Here is a 16,923-nt window from a genome sequence, read left to right on the forward strand (position 1 = left end):
TCGCTTTTTCCCACTCTCTCCCTTTCACACTTTCCCATTCCCTCTCCATCCACACTTATCCACCACTCATTCTCTCCCATTCCCTCTTGCCCCTCTCTCCCACCACTCTCTCCACCTTACTCTCTCCACCCACACTCTTTCCCCCCTCATTCTCTCCCACCACATCCACTCACTCCTCCTCACTCTCCCCCTCCCCACCCCTCCTCCCTCTCTCCCACCCTTCACTGTCTGCCAGCCCTCACTCATTCCCACTCCCTCTCCCCTTCACCCCCTCACTCTCAGGCTCCATCTCTCCTCACTCTCCCCGACTCACTCTCTCCCCTCATTCTACTCCCACTCCATCCCTCCTCTCCCCCTCACTCTCTCCCATCATTTCCACCTCCCCCTCTTGCTCTCTCACACTCTTCATCATCTCAGGGTTGCCAACTCTGGTTGGACATGTACCTGGAGGATTCATCACATGACCTTCCACCCCACCCAGTCAAACAGCCTCTTTTTCCCCATCTCTTAATATTATTATAACGAATGAACCAAAGTGTTCAAGGAAAATGAGAAAAACACCATTCTCTTTTAATTCTGCAATGAATTTTCTCCTGTTGCTCTCAGCAGTGTCCAGGAGACCAATGTTTAATTCCTGGGACAATCCAACAACACCCCTCCCTGCAGTTCCTCCCAGTCCCAGGGGAGGCCACTCCCTGCCTCACGGGGGGCGCTCCCTGCAGTTCCTCTCGGCCCCGCGGGGGGAGGCGCTCCCTGCAGTTCCTCTCGGCCCCGCGGGGGGAGGCGCTCCCTGCAGTTCCTCTCGGCCCCGCGGGGGGGCTCCCTGCAGTTCCTGTCAGCCCCGCGGGGGGCGCTCCCTGCAGTTCCTCTCAGAGCCGCTGGGGGCGCTCCCTGCAGTTCCTCTCAGAGCCGCTGGGGGCGCTCCCTGCAGTTCCTGTCAGCCCCGCGGGGGGCGCTCCCTGCAGTTCCTGTCAGCCCCGCTGGGGGCGCTCCCTGCAGTTCCTCTCAGAGCCGCTGGGGGCGCTCCCTGCAGTTCCTGTCAGCCCCGCGGGGGGCGCTCCCTGCAGTTCCTCTCGGCCCCGCGGTGGGCGCTCCCTGCAGTTCCCCTCGGCCCCGTGGGAGGCGCTCCCTGCAGTTCCTCTCGGCCCCACGGGAGGCGCTCTCTGCAGTTCCTCTCAGTCCTGGCGGGAGGCGCTCCCTGCAGTTCCTCTCGGCCCCGCGGGGGGCGCTCTCTGCAGTTCCTCTCGGCCCCGCGGGAGGCGCTCCCTGCAGTTCCTCTGGGCCCCACGGGAGGCGCTCTCTGCAGTTCCTCTCAGTCCTGGCAGGAGGCGCTCCCTGCAGTTCCTCTCGGCCCCGCGGGGGGCGCTCCCTGCAGTTCCTCTCGGCCCCGCTGGGGGCGCTCCCTGCAGTTCCTCTCGGCCCCGCGGGGGGCGCTCCCTGCAGTTCCTCTCAGAGCCTCTGGGGGCGCTCCCTGCAGTTCCTCTCGGCCCCGCGGGGGGAAGGCGCTCCCTGCAGTTCCTCTGAGACCCGCTTGGGGCGCTCCCTGCAGTTCCTCTCAGAGCCTCTGGGGGCGCTCCCTGCAGTTCCTCCCGGCCCCGCTTGGGGCGCTCCCTGCAGTTCCTCTCAGAGCCCCTGGGGGCGCACCCTGCAGTTCCTCTCGGCCCCGCGGGGGGCGCTCTCTCTATTTCCTGGCCGGATGTTGCCTGGGCTTCCCCCGGCCGCTCGGGTTTTGGGGCAGCGTCGTGTGATGGCGGCGGACGGGGCGGACGTGGTGTCCGAGTTCCTGCAGCAGAATCGGCGGCTGTCGGATTGGGTGGAGACGCTGAAGGGCGATTGCGAGTCCGAGAAGCACTGGAAGGCCCGCCGGGAATTCATCCTCCGCAACATGGAGGAGGAGCAGAAGACGAGCGGCGCGGAGCCGGGCCTCGGCACTGACCGGCTCCTCGCTCTCTCCATGGTCTGGGCCAACCACGTCTTCCTGGGCTGCCGGTGAGTGAGGGGGGGGGGGGGGGCCCGGGCAGCTGGAGCTGGAGCTGGAGCTGAGCCGCTCATCCTCACTCCTCAACCCCTCCATGGTGGAAAAGCCGCTGGGTCAGCTCGGTGCCGGTGTTACTGGGGGCCGTTCATTATCAAACAGGGCTGGTGACAGTCCAGAGCTCCCGGGGCCCTGCAGCAGCCCCCCCCCCCCCTCCCTCTCCCTCCCCCCCCCCCTCCCTCTCCCTCCCCCCCCCTGAATCCCCAGCCAGCTTGGCTGCGGTTGGTGCCTTGGGTACTTGGAGAGGGAGTCTTCACCCTCATCTTGTTTTTTTCTTTTTATGAAAACTTTCCTCAGGTTGGGAGGGTTGTCACCTTTTGCCCAATCTAGAATTCGATTTCTGTTATCTGCTTTGCTGATGAATTGGAAAAAGAAGTAGTAAGTGATGTTTCTGAAGCCAACACAGGCACGATGGGCCCAATGGCCTCCTCCTGTGTTGTATCTTTCTATGATTCCACAGCATGAAAGAGGCTTAAATGGGGGAAGAGGGAACATTTGTATTTTAAAAGTGTCTGGTTTAGAAATGTTGGGATAAATTTTTTAAAATATGGACAGACTGGTCCAAAGCTGGGCAGGTTGCATACCTAGTGAGAGATGTTGGGGAGGGAGTTTACCAGTAATATTGCCACAGATACGAATACACAATAATCAATACTAGGGTTCATAAGTTACAAGAGTAAAGATTGAGTGGCTTAATCACAGCCTGAACCTTGATATGTGATTATAGTGTTCAATTATGTATCTTATGTTCTTTGAGTTTATGCTCTGAGATTTGTTACTATGATTTTAGTTTCTGATTCCTGCCAGCGACAGCTGACGTGATGAGGTGAATATCAACCAGCGGATTCTCTGTATTTGTTAAGTGACGATGCCCACAATGTAGGATCAGTGATTTATTATTGATTAACAGGAAATATGACGAACAACATGTGTAATTACATGTCTGGATTTCAGAATAGTTAGGAAATGGAGGGTTATAGCAGGATTTTGATAGTGTAATTGTGGGTCTTGCACAAAAGCTGCCCTGTTTAGGTCCTTCCACCGTGTTTGTATCTCTCTTAACTGATGATGAAAGTGTAAATTGGGGTGACAGCAGTTGGAAGGCACTGTCTGGAGATTAGGTAGGAACTCGGCGCCAACCATGATTGAGTTGTAGAGTGTCAAGTAGCTGTTGAAGCTCCGCTCCTCCGGTGGTCAGGAGAATGGTGGCAATGCCCTTACATTTTATGGTGGTGTGTGACTCAACATGCTCATGAGGAGCTCCTTTTGGCTGTTGTGACTGCAGCAAGGGCTCAAACCCACGCTTGTCAGTTGTCTAATTAGTGACTATATTCCTTGGGAGTGATGGGGGGGGGGGGAAGAGAGCTGTGTAAGTGGGGTCTCTTTAAGATTGGGGTGGCTCCAAGGTGACATGTTTGTCAATGGAAGTTTGGAACCAAGTCAACCCTCTATGATGGACATCATCCGATACCTTAACCAAACAAGTCAACAGTACTTCAGGGCACTGTTGAAGATTGATCAGCCATCTTGCCTCACTAATAGAACTTGGAAGGGTAGACCTGTTACTGATCCAGGATTCTTCCCACTTGGCTCCAGGTAGCTCTGCAAACCAATGCTCTAACAGTATTGTCCTGGCTGGACATACAGTGGGATGCTTACCAGCAGTCTTTGCCTAAGCTCTCTGGATATAAGGTATGTGGGGTGTGTGTCTGAGGAGAGAATGTGAACTTCATGTCAGTCAAACAAAAATTCTACATGTAGATTTCTCAGTAACTTGGGCTGGAGACACTTAAACCTGGTGCTATGTTTCCATGCAAGTTACACACTCGGCTAACCAATAAAAAACATTCAAGCAACAGTTTTAAGTGTGTTCAAAGCAAATTGTGTTTGAGCTGTAAGTATCTTTTCCAACATTTTTAAGTAACCTGTTTGTGCGTACACTTGACTCATCAGTATGGCATCAGAAGTTTATCAGTTCTGAATAAAAGTACTTGATTTGCAGACCTCCTACTGCAATCCAGTAGGAAGTATCCATAATTCAACTCCCAACAATAGAAAATGCTTAAAACATGTATTGCTGCTCTCTCTAAACTCACCAGTAGTTGTTGGTTAGCTTTAAATCTATGATTTCAAAAGGTGAATGGTCCAGCCTGATCCAAGTCTGTGTCAGGCAGGATCTGAATAACCAGATACAAATCAAATGTGTCTAGAGTGCACCTATCATCTGACTTGATTAGAAGTCAATTAATTGCTAATATAATTGCTCTTCACAATCCTACTTGCAGGTCTTGGTATACACATTGTAACTGGGTGGCACTGTTTGTCATTTTGTGATTCAGATACTCAAAGGCAGTGATGGATAAAGTGTTGGAGATGGCAGAAGGCATCAAAGTTACAGATGCTCCAGTCCACACAACAAGGGATAAGTTGGTTGCCAGTAAGGTGAAGAAAAGAGAGCTTTCAAACAGCAATGGTTAGCAGACTAGCTATATACTACAGAGTGTCCTTTTAAAGCTCCCTTCTGATTTTGCTTATTTGTTTCATTAAAATGAACTGCAATTTATTCAGTGCTAGGTATAATAGTATTTTAGAGATAAGTACTACATTTTGTGGTTAAATTCTGACAAAAATAGGTCCTTTTATTAAAATTTGCAGGGCTATGGGGAAAGAACATCAGGGGTTGGACTAATTGGATAGCTTTTTCAAAGAGCCGACACAGGAACAATGGGCCGAATAGCCTCCTTCTGTGCTGTATGACTCTGAATTGAACATTAGGTGTCAGCCTTTGCTCAGTGATAGCACGCTTACCTCTGAGTCAGAGATTGTGTGGTTCAAGGCTCACTCCAGAAACTTGAGCACATAATCCAGGCTGACACTTCAGTGCAGTACTGAGCGAATGATGCACTATTGCAGGTGCCGTCTTTCGGATGAGACATTAAACAGACGAGTCTGTCCTCTCAGGTGGATGTAATAGATCCCATGGCACTATTCGAAGAAGAGCATGGGCGCTTTCACAGTGTCCTGGCTAACATTTATTACTCAACCAACATCAGATTATCTGATTTATTTAATTGCTAATTGTGGGACCTTGCAATGTGCAAATTGGCTGCCATGTTTCCCTGACAGTGACTACACTTTAAAAGTATTTAATTGGGATGTCCTGAGGTTGTGAAAGGCACTGTATAAATACAAGTTCATTCATTATTTCTTTTGTGTTGTCTTAATTTATGTTGCTGTCAGTTGACTTTCACCATTAGACAAGCTATTAGCATTATCTGTTCAACTCATTCAATGGAACAGCACAGAGGGGAGCAACATGATAAATAGTCTTATTAGTGTTTTAACCAATCTATTCAATGAAATATTTTAAATAATGTTAACTCAAGGCTTTACTTAAACAAGCTGTTTGATATCCAGTTGTGTCTACGTTGTATTGTTCTAACTCTAAGAGTGGACTTCTTTATACGCACATACTTATGCAGACTTTCTATTTTTATTTATACGTTTTGTAAGAGTTGTCAGTGATAGGGTAGGGAACAAATTTCCATTTTTGACACTGTGTTGTCATCAAGCTTGTCTAATTCAGGTATGTTGCGGACCAACTGCTGAGCAATGCTCCCTCTGCTATGTGCAACATCACAAGAATGATTGCTGCTCTTCTACGACCTACTCGTTTCCCACAACAGGCATCTTTGTAGCTGCTTCTCTGTGAGATTGTCCATGTAGTGAATGCTGAATTGTAGATGATTCAGTTCTATGGATCTGGACCCACTAGGAGCTGAGTTGAAACATAAGGGATAGGTGCAGGGGTAGGCCATACGGCCCCTTGAGCCTGCTCCGCCGTTCAGTCAGATCATGGCTGATCTTCGACCTCAACTCCACTTTCCCGCCCGATCCCCATATCCCTTGATTCCCCTAGAGTCCAAAAATCTATCCATCTTGGCTTTGAATGTATTCAATGACTCGGCATCCACAGCCCTCGGGTAGAGAATTCCAAAGATTCACACTCCTCTGCGTTAAGAAATTCTTCCTCATCTCAGTCTTGAATGGCGGACCCTATATCCTGCAATTATGCCCCCTAGTTCTAGACTCTAGCCAGGGGAAACAATCTCTCAGCATCTACCCTGTCAAGCCCCCTCATAATCTTAAATGCTTCAATGAGATCACCTCTCATTCTTCTGAACTCCAGAGAGTATAGGCCCATTCTACTCAATCTCTCTTCATAGGACAACCCTCTCATCCCAGGAATTAATCTAGTGAACCTTTGTTGCACCGCCTCTAAGGCAAGTATATCCTTCCTTAGATAAGGAGACCAAAACTGTACGCAGTACTCCAGGTGAGGTCTCACTAAAGCCCTGTACAACTATAGTAAGACTTCCTTTCTCTTATACTCCAACCCCCTTACCATAAAGGCCAACATGCCATTTGCCTTCCTAATTGCTTGCTGTACCTGCATACTAACTTTTTGTGTTTCTTGTTCGAGGACACCCAAGTCTCTCTGAACACCAACATTTAATAGTTTCTCACCAGATAAAAAATATTCTGTTTTTCTATTGTTCCTACCAAAGTGAATAACCTCACATTTCCCCACATTATACCTCATCTGCCACCTTCTTGCCCACTCACTTAATCTGTCTACATCCGTTTGCAGGCTCTTTGTGTCCTCCTCACAGCTTACTTTCCCACCTAGCTTTGTATCGTCAGCAAACTTGGATACGTTACACTCAGTCCCTTCATCTAAAGTCATTAATATAGATTGTAAATATCTGAGGCCCAAGCACCGATCCTTGCGGCACCCCACTAGTTATAGCTTGCCAACCTGAGAATGACCCATTTATCCCTACACTCTGTTTTCTGTCCGTTAACCAATCCTCTATCCATGCTAATATATTACCCCCAACCCCATGAGCCCTTACCTAGTGTAATAACCTTTTATGTGGCACCTTATCGAATGCCTTTTGAAAATCCAAATATACTACATCCACTGGTTCTCCTTTATCTCGTTAACATTCTCAAAAAAACTCTAATAAATTTGTCAAAGATGATTTCCCTTTCATAAAACCATGTTGACTCTGCCTAATTATATTATGATCTAAGTGCCCTGTTACCACTTCCTTAATAATGGATTCCAGCATTTTCCCAACGACCGATATCAGGCTAACTGACCTGTAGTTCCCTGTTTTCTCTCTCCCTCCCTTCTTGAATAGCGGGGTAACATTTGCTACTTTCCGATTCACTGGGACCGTTCCAGAATCTAGAGAATTCTGGAAGATGGTAACCAATGCATTTACTATCTCTGCAGCCACCTCTTTTAGAACCCTAGGGAGTAGGCCATCATGTCCAGGGGATTTATCGGCTTTTAGTCCAGTTAGTTTCTCCAGTACTTCTTCTCTACTGATATTAATTACTTTAAGTTCCTCACTCTCATTTACCCCTTGGTTCCCCATTATTTTTGGTATGCTTTTTGTGTCTTCTACTGTGAAGACAGATACAAAATATTTGTTTAACTGCCATTTCCTGATTCCCCATTATAATTTCTCCTGTCTCAGCCTCAAAGGGATCAACGTTTACTTCTACTCTCTTCCTTTTTACATACTTATAGAAACTCTTACAATCCGTTTTTATATTTCTTGCTAGTTTACTTTCATATTCTATTTTCTCCCTTTTTATCAATTTATTGGTCCTTTGGTTTCTAAAACTCTCCCAATCCTCTACTTATTACTCTTCTTGGCAACATTATATGCCTCTTCTTTCAATCTAATACTCTCCTTAACTTCTTTAGTTAGCCACAAGTGGATGACTTTTCCCGTGGAGTTTTTATTTCTCAATGGAATGTATATTTGTTGAGAATTTTAGGAAGCTTACAACACCAGAAGGAGGAAACTCTTAACTCATCTGTCTGAGCTGGATTCAAGTAGCTCTTTCAGATAAGACAAATAAATGTTATCCGGTCTCCCTAGTGCTAAGTTTTCAACTTCATTTTGGCTCTCTTTCAATTACTGATAAACTAGTCAAATTCCTGCTAAAGAATCTCATTTACAATAAAATAGAAAAACAGCAAACCACACAAGGAACGCATGAAGTATTAAATTCCTCACTCACAAACAGTAAATGTACGTATTGGCTATATAGAAACTTAGAATTTTGCTTAAATTGGATCTGAATAAAATTAACTAAAATAAAAAGTTTTCACAGTGGAGAATGGGCGGAAAGATTCCAGTAGTGTTTCAGAACCATCAGAAAATGGAATTTTGCAGTTTCATTCCCTTTAATTCCAGCCTCTATCTTCTGACATTTCTGTCGACTGAGTGCCAGCCACTCTTGAGCCAAATGCCAGGACGTCTCTTGCTTTTTCTTTTTTGTTTTCATTTTTTGAGGAAAAAGAGAGTACTTTGCCTCACTATCAGCTGCCTTTACCAGAAGTTTTCCATTTAACCCTAGCTTTATTTATTAGTAATCATAATCATATGATGTAGCACATATACTGTACTACACAATATGATTTTTAAAAAAACCTTGACGTAACCATACATTTGACTATTAGACCGAGTAAAATGTAGCTGAGAAAATAACGGTTTGAATATCAATGAATGATCTTGTAAAGGCATCTCCCATTTACTTCAATGACAGTAATTTCGTAAGTTAAATTATAAGGGCTGGAGTTGCTAAAATGTTTAAAATGTCACCTATTCGGATGTGTGCTGCAGGTAAAGTTTGCAACAATATTAATTTTGAAGGCATGACATATTCAGCATCAATAGGTACATACGGTGCCTGCTTTTAAACAAAGCAATGGGGTAAATACTAGAAAGGATGAGCTAGGTGGATCCAATTGATTTTCCTCTTCTCTACTTTGAATTATAAGCAGATCCACTCATTTGCATTTTTCACACAAAAACAGTCAAAATTCTGGAAAACTCCACAAGTCCATGTAATAAAAACAGAATTTGCCTTACTCAGTCACCATAAACTAGTGGCCTTAATTACAAACCGACTGAAGTGTGTGATCCCCAACACACTAAAATCCCAAAATTTGGCTTATTCAGCCACTGTAAATCAGTGACCCTGATTATTTTATATTAGCCCTGATTATAAATACTTATTCTTGTATAAGCGGCAGCTACTTTTTATTTAAATTTGTGAAGTAACTCTTAACTGCAATGCTCAGCTGTGCAGCCCTGTATCATGATTGCCTGCCAGTATTTTTTAATGTTTTGGACACTAAACATTTTAACATGATTCCAACACAAAGCTTCACTTTGAAGTGTATTCTGTAACATGGATTCCACACAATTATGTTTGTTTCAACAGAAACGATAAAAGAACAACCTTGTACAAAGAAAAAGGCAGTCAAAGAAGATACATGCATAGGATTTGCTTCAACATCTGAATGCACCGGAAATGGCAGCCAGGATGTTGGTCACAACAGAATCCCAGGCCTGGATGGCTTTCCTGTTAGCGGACCATCGGTTCCTTTGCCTGGACCCCAGGTCCATACTCCGGTCTGTTCTGCACCATCCACCAGCTCAAATCAAAAGGAGGCCCGGCAAGTCTCAAAAGAGAGTGAAGTAAAGAAAGTTATCACTCCTACGCAAGTTCCAGTCAGCCATCAGCAGACACTGCCACAGTGTCCTGAAGCTCCAGCACAGTCCAAGCATTTCTCATCTAATTCTGCAGAAGTTAAGCCCAGTATTCAGTCAGACATTGTTGATCGCTCTGCCTCCGTAGGGACTTCCCAAAAAGCTGCTCAGCCTCCTGTCTCACAAAGCTGCAAGACCCCCATAACGGTGGTCAGTTTAACTCCTGAATCTATAAAAGAGAAGCAGACCTTTTACAATAAACTCTACAAGGCTATAGCATGGAAGCTGGTGTCAGCTGGTGGTTTCAGCAATGAGCTTAACCTCTTGGGCATTTTGAGTAACTGCATACAGTCAGTAAAGGGGACCCTTGAAAGTGTGTGTGTTCCTCTGAAAGACATTTCTGAACTGCATTTACCACAAAGCTCTGCTCGTGAAGGGATTGTTTGTGAACTAAGGTGCAAGTCTGTGTATTTGGCTACAGGATATGGTAAATGCAAAGTAAGTGCTAGAGAAATGGCTGCTAAGGAAGCTGTGAAATTGTTCTTGAAACAGAAGGTAACGGTGAAGATATGCAAAAGAAAATTCAAAGGAAGTGAAATTGAGGATTTAGTACTTTTGAGTGAAGATTTACATCGGTTAAACCTAGCTCCTGCATTAATGAATCCCTTAGAACCTTGTGCAAGGTAAAAAAAAGAAACTTGTAAATGTTCTTCCAATGAAGTAATTGGAAACGTTATATGTATATATACTTAGAAAAACACAACAAAAGTCTGTTTGTCGAATTATTTGATTGTAAAAGGCACATATTGCAATTGTTGTAGTTATAGGTTATTTCAGTTTCTTTTGAGAGAAGATTAAAGCTGCAATGCATTACAGTTTCTAAAATTAAAAGAAATACTGGGGTCAAAAGTTATTTTCTGGGTTATTGGTACAAATCTAGTATGAATAAATAAGTACTGATCTTGAAGTACCTTCAAGTTACTGTAATACATTTTCTTGTGGCTACTTGAATTATTTTAAAGGAAAATCAAACTTAATGTATCTTTCGCTGTGGTGTTCTTTTTTAACATATATAACAGAGGCTCAATGATCTGCCATCATCATATCAGGCCAGAATGCATCATTTACTAGGTTGTATAAAATCCACTCAAAATAAAGCATACTGCACAGAATCCTTCATATCAGGTCACGTTCTGAATCCGGGTCAGCCTGGTCACATTTTTCACTCGGCTCATTTAAGTCCTGGGCTGCCACTTAAGGTTGGGTTGGGAATGATCCCTGTTGGACCATCGAAATTGGTAGATAATGAGTTGCAGGTTTTTAAAAAAAAATCCAACCCACCTAAACTGAAATGGCAGTCCAGTAGTTAAATAAACAAAAGAAACAATGCAACATGACCTGAATTTTCACCCCGAGATAAGCTGTGCAGCGTGCTTTATTCCGGATTTTGTACAGCCTGCCGAAGTGTACACAATTCCCCGACCGAAATGTGAATGGAATTTTATTGAGCGTGTCAACCTGCCAGGCCGCTGAAAGAATGGCCTGACCAGAAGCCTGACTCCTGTTTGTAGATAATAAGGACTGATCTATTATTTCCAAAGTGAAATAAGATTAGGCGGTCTCAGCCCAGATTTTAGTGGAGCCAGCTTCATAACCCAATAGTGCCCACACATTTCAGTAAATTGGCAATTTAAGAATGATTGGTGTGTGAGAAATTCATACTGGGTGAGTAGAGGGTGTTCTCTTGAGGTTAAGCCATATTGCTAGGTCAGAGTAAGTGCGAGGTTTAATCTGCACCTGGTTCTCAGCTGCTTACCTCCACCTGATGAGGTAGAAGTGGTGTTCACCTAATTTTTAATATCTTAATTTTCTTGTCCTTTTTAATTACATTATTAAAATTTGTGGGTTTTTTTTTATTCGTTCACGGGATGTGGGCGTCGCTGGCAAGGCCGGCATTTATTGCCCATCCCTAATTGCCCTCGAGAAGGTGGTAGTGAGCCGCCTTCTTGAACCGCTGCAGTCCGTGTGGTGACGGTTCTCCCACTGTGCTGTTAGGAAGGGAGTTCCAGGATTTTGACCCAGCGACAATGAAGGATAGGCGATATATTTCCAAGTCGGGATGGTGTGTGACTTGGAGGGGAACGTGCAGGTGGTGTTGTTCCCATGCGCCTGCTGCCCTTGTCCTTCTAGGTGGTAGAGGTCGCGGGTTTGGGAGGTGCTGTCGAAGAAGCCTTGGCGAGTTGCTGCAGTGCATCCTGTGGATGGTGCACACTGCAGCCACAGTGCGCCGGTGGTGAAGGGAGTGAATGTTTAGGGTGGTGGATGGTTGCGTACAGCGGCTTTAAGATTTTTTCCCCTGTTTAAATAACTGTTCCCATTTCCCTTCTTCATTTTCTGTTTTAGTCAATATATCAACATCTTAACCACAAATTTAACCAAGATAAACATTCGGCTCTATTAGAATTTAAAATAAAATCCATTCAAGACCTACAAAATGAAAGCTCTCAGACCATGGACCAGTGCAACTACTGCAGCATATTGCAATTTTTTTCTCAGTGACAGAATCAGCTGCAGCCAATTATCTAGAACAAACTATGGGCTTTACTGCATGAGCAGATGTGGGCAACCCTAGGTAGTGATGGATGTTGTATAGCAAGGAATACCTGCTATTCTGCATATTGACAGCTGAGTTTAAATGAAGGGATCTGAGAGGTAGGAGTGTCAAAGTGATGGGATGGCTGAAATTGAAACTGAGTCAGTCCCGGAATGGTTAGTATCTTAGTTCCTTGAAAAAAAATAACCAAGTTGACAAGTAATAACCTTTTCAATAGCCTACCAAAATTTGTGTAAGGTGTAGTCTAAAAATATCATTATCAATGGGAGCAATAATATACATGTTTTATTTTTGATTCAGGGCTTTACAGTTTTAATTAATGCTAAGATATGTGTGTAGACTGTATCAACAGGCTAAAGACAAACTGGGCAGTGGAGGGAAGAGACCAAAGATTTCCACTTGCAATTCAGTCACACATTAAAGATTTTTGTGTTTCAGTTCCAATGTAATGTTTTTTGTCTGCTTTAATCTCTTTATCAAGTACTAAATCCATGTTTGTCACTAGGATTCTGGTAAATCATAATGGGCATGTGAAATTTTCAAGTTGTCTACCTGAATTGTGGAAAACAGTAGTGCAATGATAGATTTTGTCCTTCATGACTTGAATTGTCTGGAAAGAACATTTTGAACGATATACCATTAGGGTGAAGACTGGTGATTAAAGGAATGGTACTGAGCGGGTGGGAGGAGAGAACAATTGTAGGTGATGAAATGAGAGTTTCACACACAAAGCATATTGGTTTAAAAAAAAATGTTGGATTTTCCCTACAGTCTAGTGGTACCAGTACACTAAACCTAATTGTTTAGACTACATCCATATCCATATCAAGATATGCACAATTAGAAACCCAAGACTGTTTGATTTCTGCATTCAAAGGAGATGTGATTTGAATCCCAGGTAACTGAACTCATAGAATCGTACACCGCAGGAGGAGGAGGCCATTCGGCCCATCGCACCTATACCGGCTCTTTGAAAGAGCTATCCAATTATTCCCATTTCCCTGCTCTCCCTGTAGCCCTGCGCATTTTTCCTTTTCGTGTATATATCCAATTCTCTTTTGAAAGTTACTATTACTTCCACCACCCTTTCAGGCAGTGCATTCCAGATCATAATTCGCTGCATAAAAAAAAATTGTCCTCTGGTTACCGAACTTCCTGCCAATGGAAACAGTTTCTCCTTATTTACTCTTATCAAAACCCATTATAATTTTGAACATGTCCAGTAAATCTCCCTTCTTCTCTGCTCTGAGAAGAGCAATCCCAGCTTCTCTAGACTCTCCACAAAACTGAAGCCTCTTATCCCTGGTACCATTCTGGTAAATCTCCTCTGCACCCTCTCCAAGGCCTTGACATCCTTCCTAAAGTGTGGTGCCCTGAATTAGACACAATACTCCAGCTAAGGCCTAACCAGTGATTTATAAAGGTTTAGCATAACTTCCTCGCTTTTGTACTCTGCATCTAGGAAGTTCTGTTAAACCTTTATAAATAGGTAACATTCTGGTTATATGTATATATTTAAATCCTGTGCAGGACTAGTTTGGAAAAGTTATATTAAGATCTGGATTCAGTAATCTACAAATGCAAATATTGAATTCATTTAAGATTAACTCAAGTTAATAAATAATTTACTGTCTTTAGGACAAATGAGACGATGAGCTGAAGTAATTAAGTATGCTGGGGGAATGTATTTGGATTCAGATTATGGAAGTTATGATTGCAACAGAAAATAGATTTGTGTCATAGATGTGAGACAATTCCCCTTCCCTTCCCCAAGTAGGCAGGGGCTAATGCAATGTGGCTTAAAACTCTAATGTACTCAAGATAGTGGCTAGTTTCAACTGGTTGGAAAAGTACTATGCAGAAGAATAGTGCCCCATTTCAAATTAATTGAGATTTTCTTTAAAGTGAATAATAGTTCAAAGTTCAAACTCAATTGCAAACACTAATTTGCATTATTGAAACTGTCTTAGCTTTACATAAAAATTAATATGATATAACAGTCCATATCAATTAAAAATGCTTTTATGAGCATACTTCTTAAAAAAAAAAACAAGTGATGACAGGCAGAAACATGTTGCAGTTGATCATTTTGGCCACCCCATGAAAAATCAGGCCATGGGATTTCTGTAAAATGGGATGGAATTTAGAGGGCATTAAACTCCTATCAGAAATGGTGTTTCTCAGAAACCCTCTCTGGGAGTCATGTTTGGCTATTAAACTGAACCTCAAAAATTTGTCTTGTATCTCACTCTGGAAACAGCTCATACCACTGCTCCCAGCTGTGGGACCTGTCATACTGTTTCAAAATACAAAGCCACTGATTTGGAATGTTTCCAATTCCATGCTTGGATAAAATACATGTTTATCTGCAGGCAACAGTACATCTTTTTTTGTGTTGCTGAGAAATTTAAACAGGATTGAAGTTTTTGAAGTTAAATAATTTTTAGTCCCTTCGCCAACTAGTTATGATTAGAGCAGTAGCTCTTTATATGATATAAAAACAGAGAATTCTGGAAACACTTAGCAGGCCAGGCAGCATCTGTGGAGAGAGAAACAGAGTTAACCTTTCAGGTCGATGACCTTTCATCAGAACTGACTATATGATGCCTGGTTTTGATTTTTCAAATTGTCTTTGTAAATTGCTTTTGTGTGTGCTATTACAAGTGACTGTCTTTTAATTTAGCGAAACCCTTGTTGCATTGAATCCCTTTTTCTGTCCATTTCATTCAAACAGCACAACACACAGTTGATGTTAGTTAACACAAAAATAAGGCTGAACAAACTGAAAATTCAGTTAACGCTGCGCACTATGTTTTGTTCAAACTCAAATGTAGGTTTCGGCCCATGAAGGGCTTAAATACCAGCACAGCCAAAGAGCATGCACGGTGTGTGGCTGGTGCTCACTGGCGCTTGTGCTTTAAGTGGCATATGTGAAAGTGAATTAACAGTGAGCTGTTTGCTTAAAAAATGAGTTAGTAAAAGTAGTTAATGGATGATTTATATGGCAAAATTTCTTAAAACGTGAATCCCAAGATTGTTAATTCACTGAACCGCATCTGGATAATGAGTCTTCAACTAAAACGTTAATGTTCCTGAGTTCAAATTCTTGAATGTAGGCCTTAAATTTTATGACAATTGTTTCCTATACTCTTAATGCATTGATAATGTTGTAAGTTAATACATGTCTTTTGCAATATCCGTTCAATCCAAGACCACTGCGTGATGTAATATGATGAGAAGGAGTAATATAATTTTGACAGTATTCAAGATGTAGATTTTGGACTTTTGAATATTATGCTGTAACCAGTTAACTGCTTATTGAGATTTTAAAAAGTATGGTGATAGCTTGGAGCTCTGCTTTATTGTATTCTTTGTATTCTTATGACTATTGTGAATGAGTAGTAAAGGTTATGCCAGAATGGGAGACAAAGCATGAGTTTCCCAATTTCAGATTAGTAGATTGTATGTCTGTTTGGATTTAGTGGCCAGCAAGTACCAATCTCTGATGTCCTGCATCTTGTACATTTGAATTTGAAAGCAGTCTCTTGTGTTCTCTGACTATTAATGGTCCTTAGCAGGTTCTGCTCCAGGCATAGAGGAGCTGGAGCTAATTTAAAACGTGACATGAGAGAGCTCCCTGTTATTTATTTCAGTACAAAACCTTCAAGTTACAACACTGGATTTTACTGGATCAGCACTTCGTACCATACTTTGGAAACTCTCGTTCTTACAAGTCAGGATTCGTATGGGATTACTGTCTACTTCTGGCAATAAATTTGTTAAAGAAAAGCAATCTACTGATGCATCTTTACCTACCACAATATTGTATGTTGAATTCTGAGTTATAGTTGTAATCTTTTACAAAGTTGTTAATGCAACATAACAGTTTTCTCTGCTAGGTTTTGGTGTAAGCCTTTCCAAACTGCTTTATACATCTATGTAAGTTTGTTTCTGAAAATGATATATTTGTATAAAACAAACCCTTTCAAGTATCCATCCTTTTTGTTTTATACTTTTTTAATATTAAAGATATTTCATCTTAAGTATTGTTTTGTCGTGCCTTCTGGTGTGGCTGTGTTGAAAATGTGTTTATATTTCTGTAATTGCCTCCATAATTCACTCAATAACTCATGTCTTCCTGTATATAAAAAGAGCTAATATCAGAACACTTCAAATTAAGGAAGAGAAACACTGGACAGTGAGGAGGAAAAAATGGTGCAACTTGCCAGGGGAGTGAAAGCATGATTGAAGAGAAGGGTTTTGAAAGCGGGGAGCGAGGTAGCAAAGTAGAAGGAACTAGGAATTGAGTTTCAAGAGGCAGGGTATAATGGTCATCGTACTGGTACAGGTGGAGGAGAGAATCAGGAGTAACTAGGTGTTAGAGGAACAAAGGGTGTCTACAGTGATGTAAGGCAGGAAATCACTAAAGTAGAGTGGGGAAAGTCACTGGAGGGATTTGAAAGTGAGGATGAGGATCATAAAGTCAATTTTCTGGGGTATGGGGACTTTAGAAATCTGTATTTAAAAATACAGATGGACAGAGATTGGTTTAAATAAAATTGTGACCCAAAATTTGCTGTACAATAATAGTGAACAAGATTTTTTTAATATACATTTTTACATACAAGAACACATTGGGGAGAGGCCGTTCACCACCTCTGTGCGGGAAGGAATTCACTCCATTACCCAGCCTG

At 42.8% G+C, this 16,923-nt stretch overlaps 1 protein-coding gene across 2 annotated transcripts; it reads left to right on the plus strand.

Annotated features, from left to right (window-relative positions):
• The first annotated feature begins 1,703 nt into the window (after positions 1 to 1,703).
• On the plus strand, positions 1,704 to 16,272 carry cdkn2aip (CDKN2A interacting protein). 2 transcript variants are annotated; one of them, XM_067982542.1, is made up of 3 exons: positions 1,704 to 1,989; positions 4,375 to 4,508; positions 9,347 to 16,272. In XM_067982542.1, exons 1-3 carry the CDS (start codon positions 1,748 to 1,750, stop codon positions 10,300 to 10,302), a joined length of 1,332 nt encoding a protein of 443 aa, XP_067838643.1. In that variant the 5' UTR covers positions 1,704 to 1,747; the 3' UTR covers positions 10,303 to 16,272. The 2 variants fall into 2 exon arrangements, with proteins under 2 accessions (XP_067838643.1, XP_067838644.1); XM_067982543.1 differs by lacking the exon at positions 1,704 to 1,989 and adding an exon at positions 3,467 to 3,727.
• Positions 16,273 to 16,923: the final 651 nt, after the last annotated feature.

The sequence above is a fragment of the Heptranchias perlo genome, chromosome 4, assembly GCF_035084215.1.
Source record: "Heptranchias perlo isolate sHepPer1 chromosome 4, sHepPer1.hap1, whole genome shotgun sequence".
NCBI classification, from domain to species: domain Eukaryota; kingdom Metazoa; phylum Chordata; class Chondrichthyes; order Hexanchiformes; family Hexanchidae; genus Heptranchias; species Heptranchias perlo.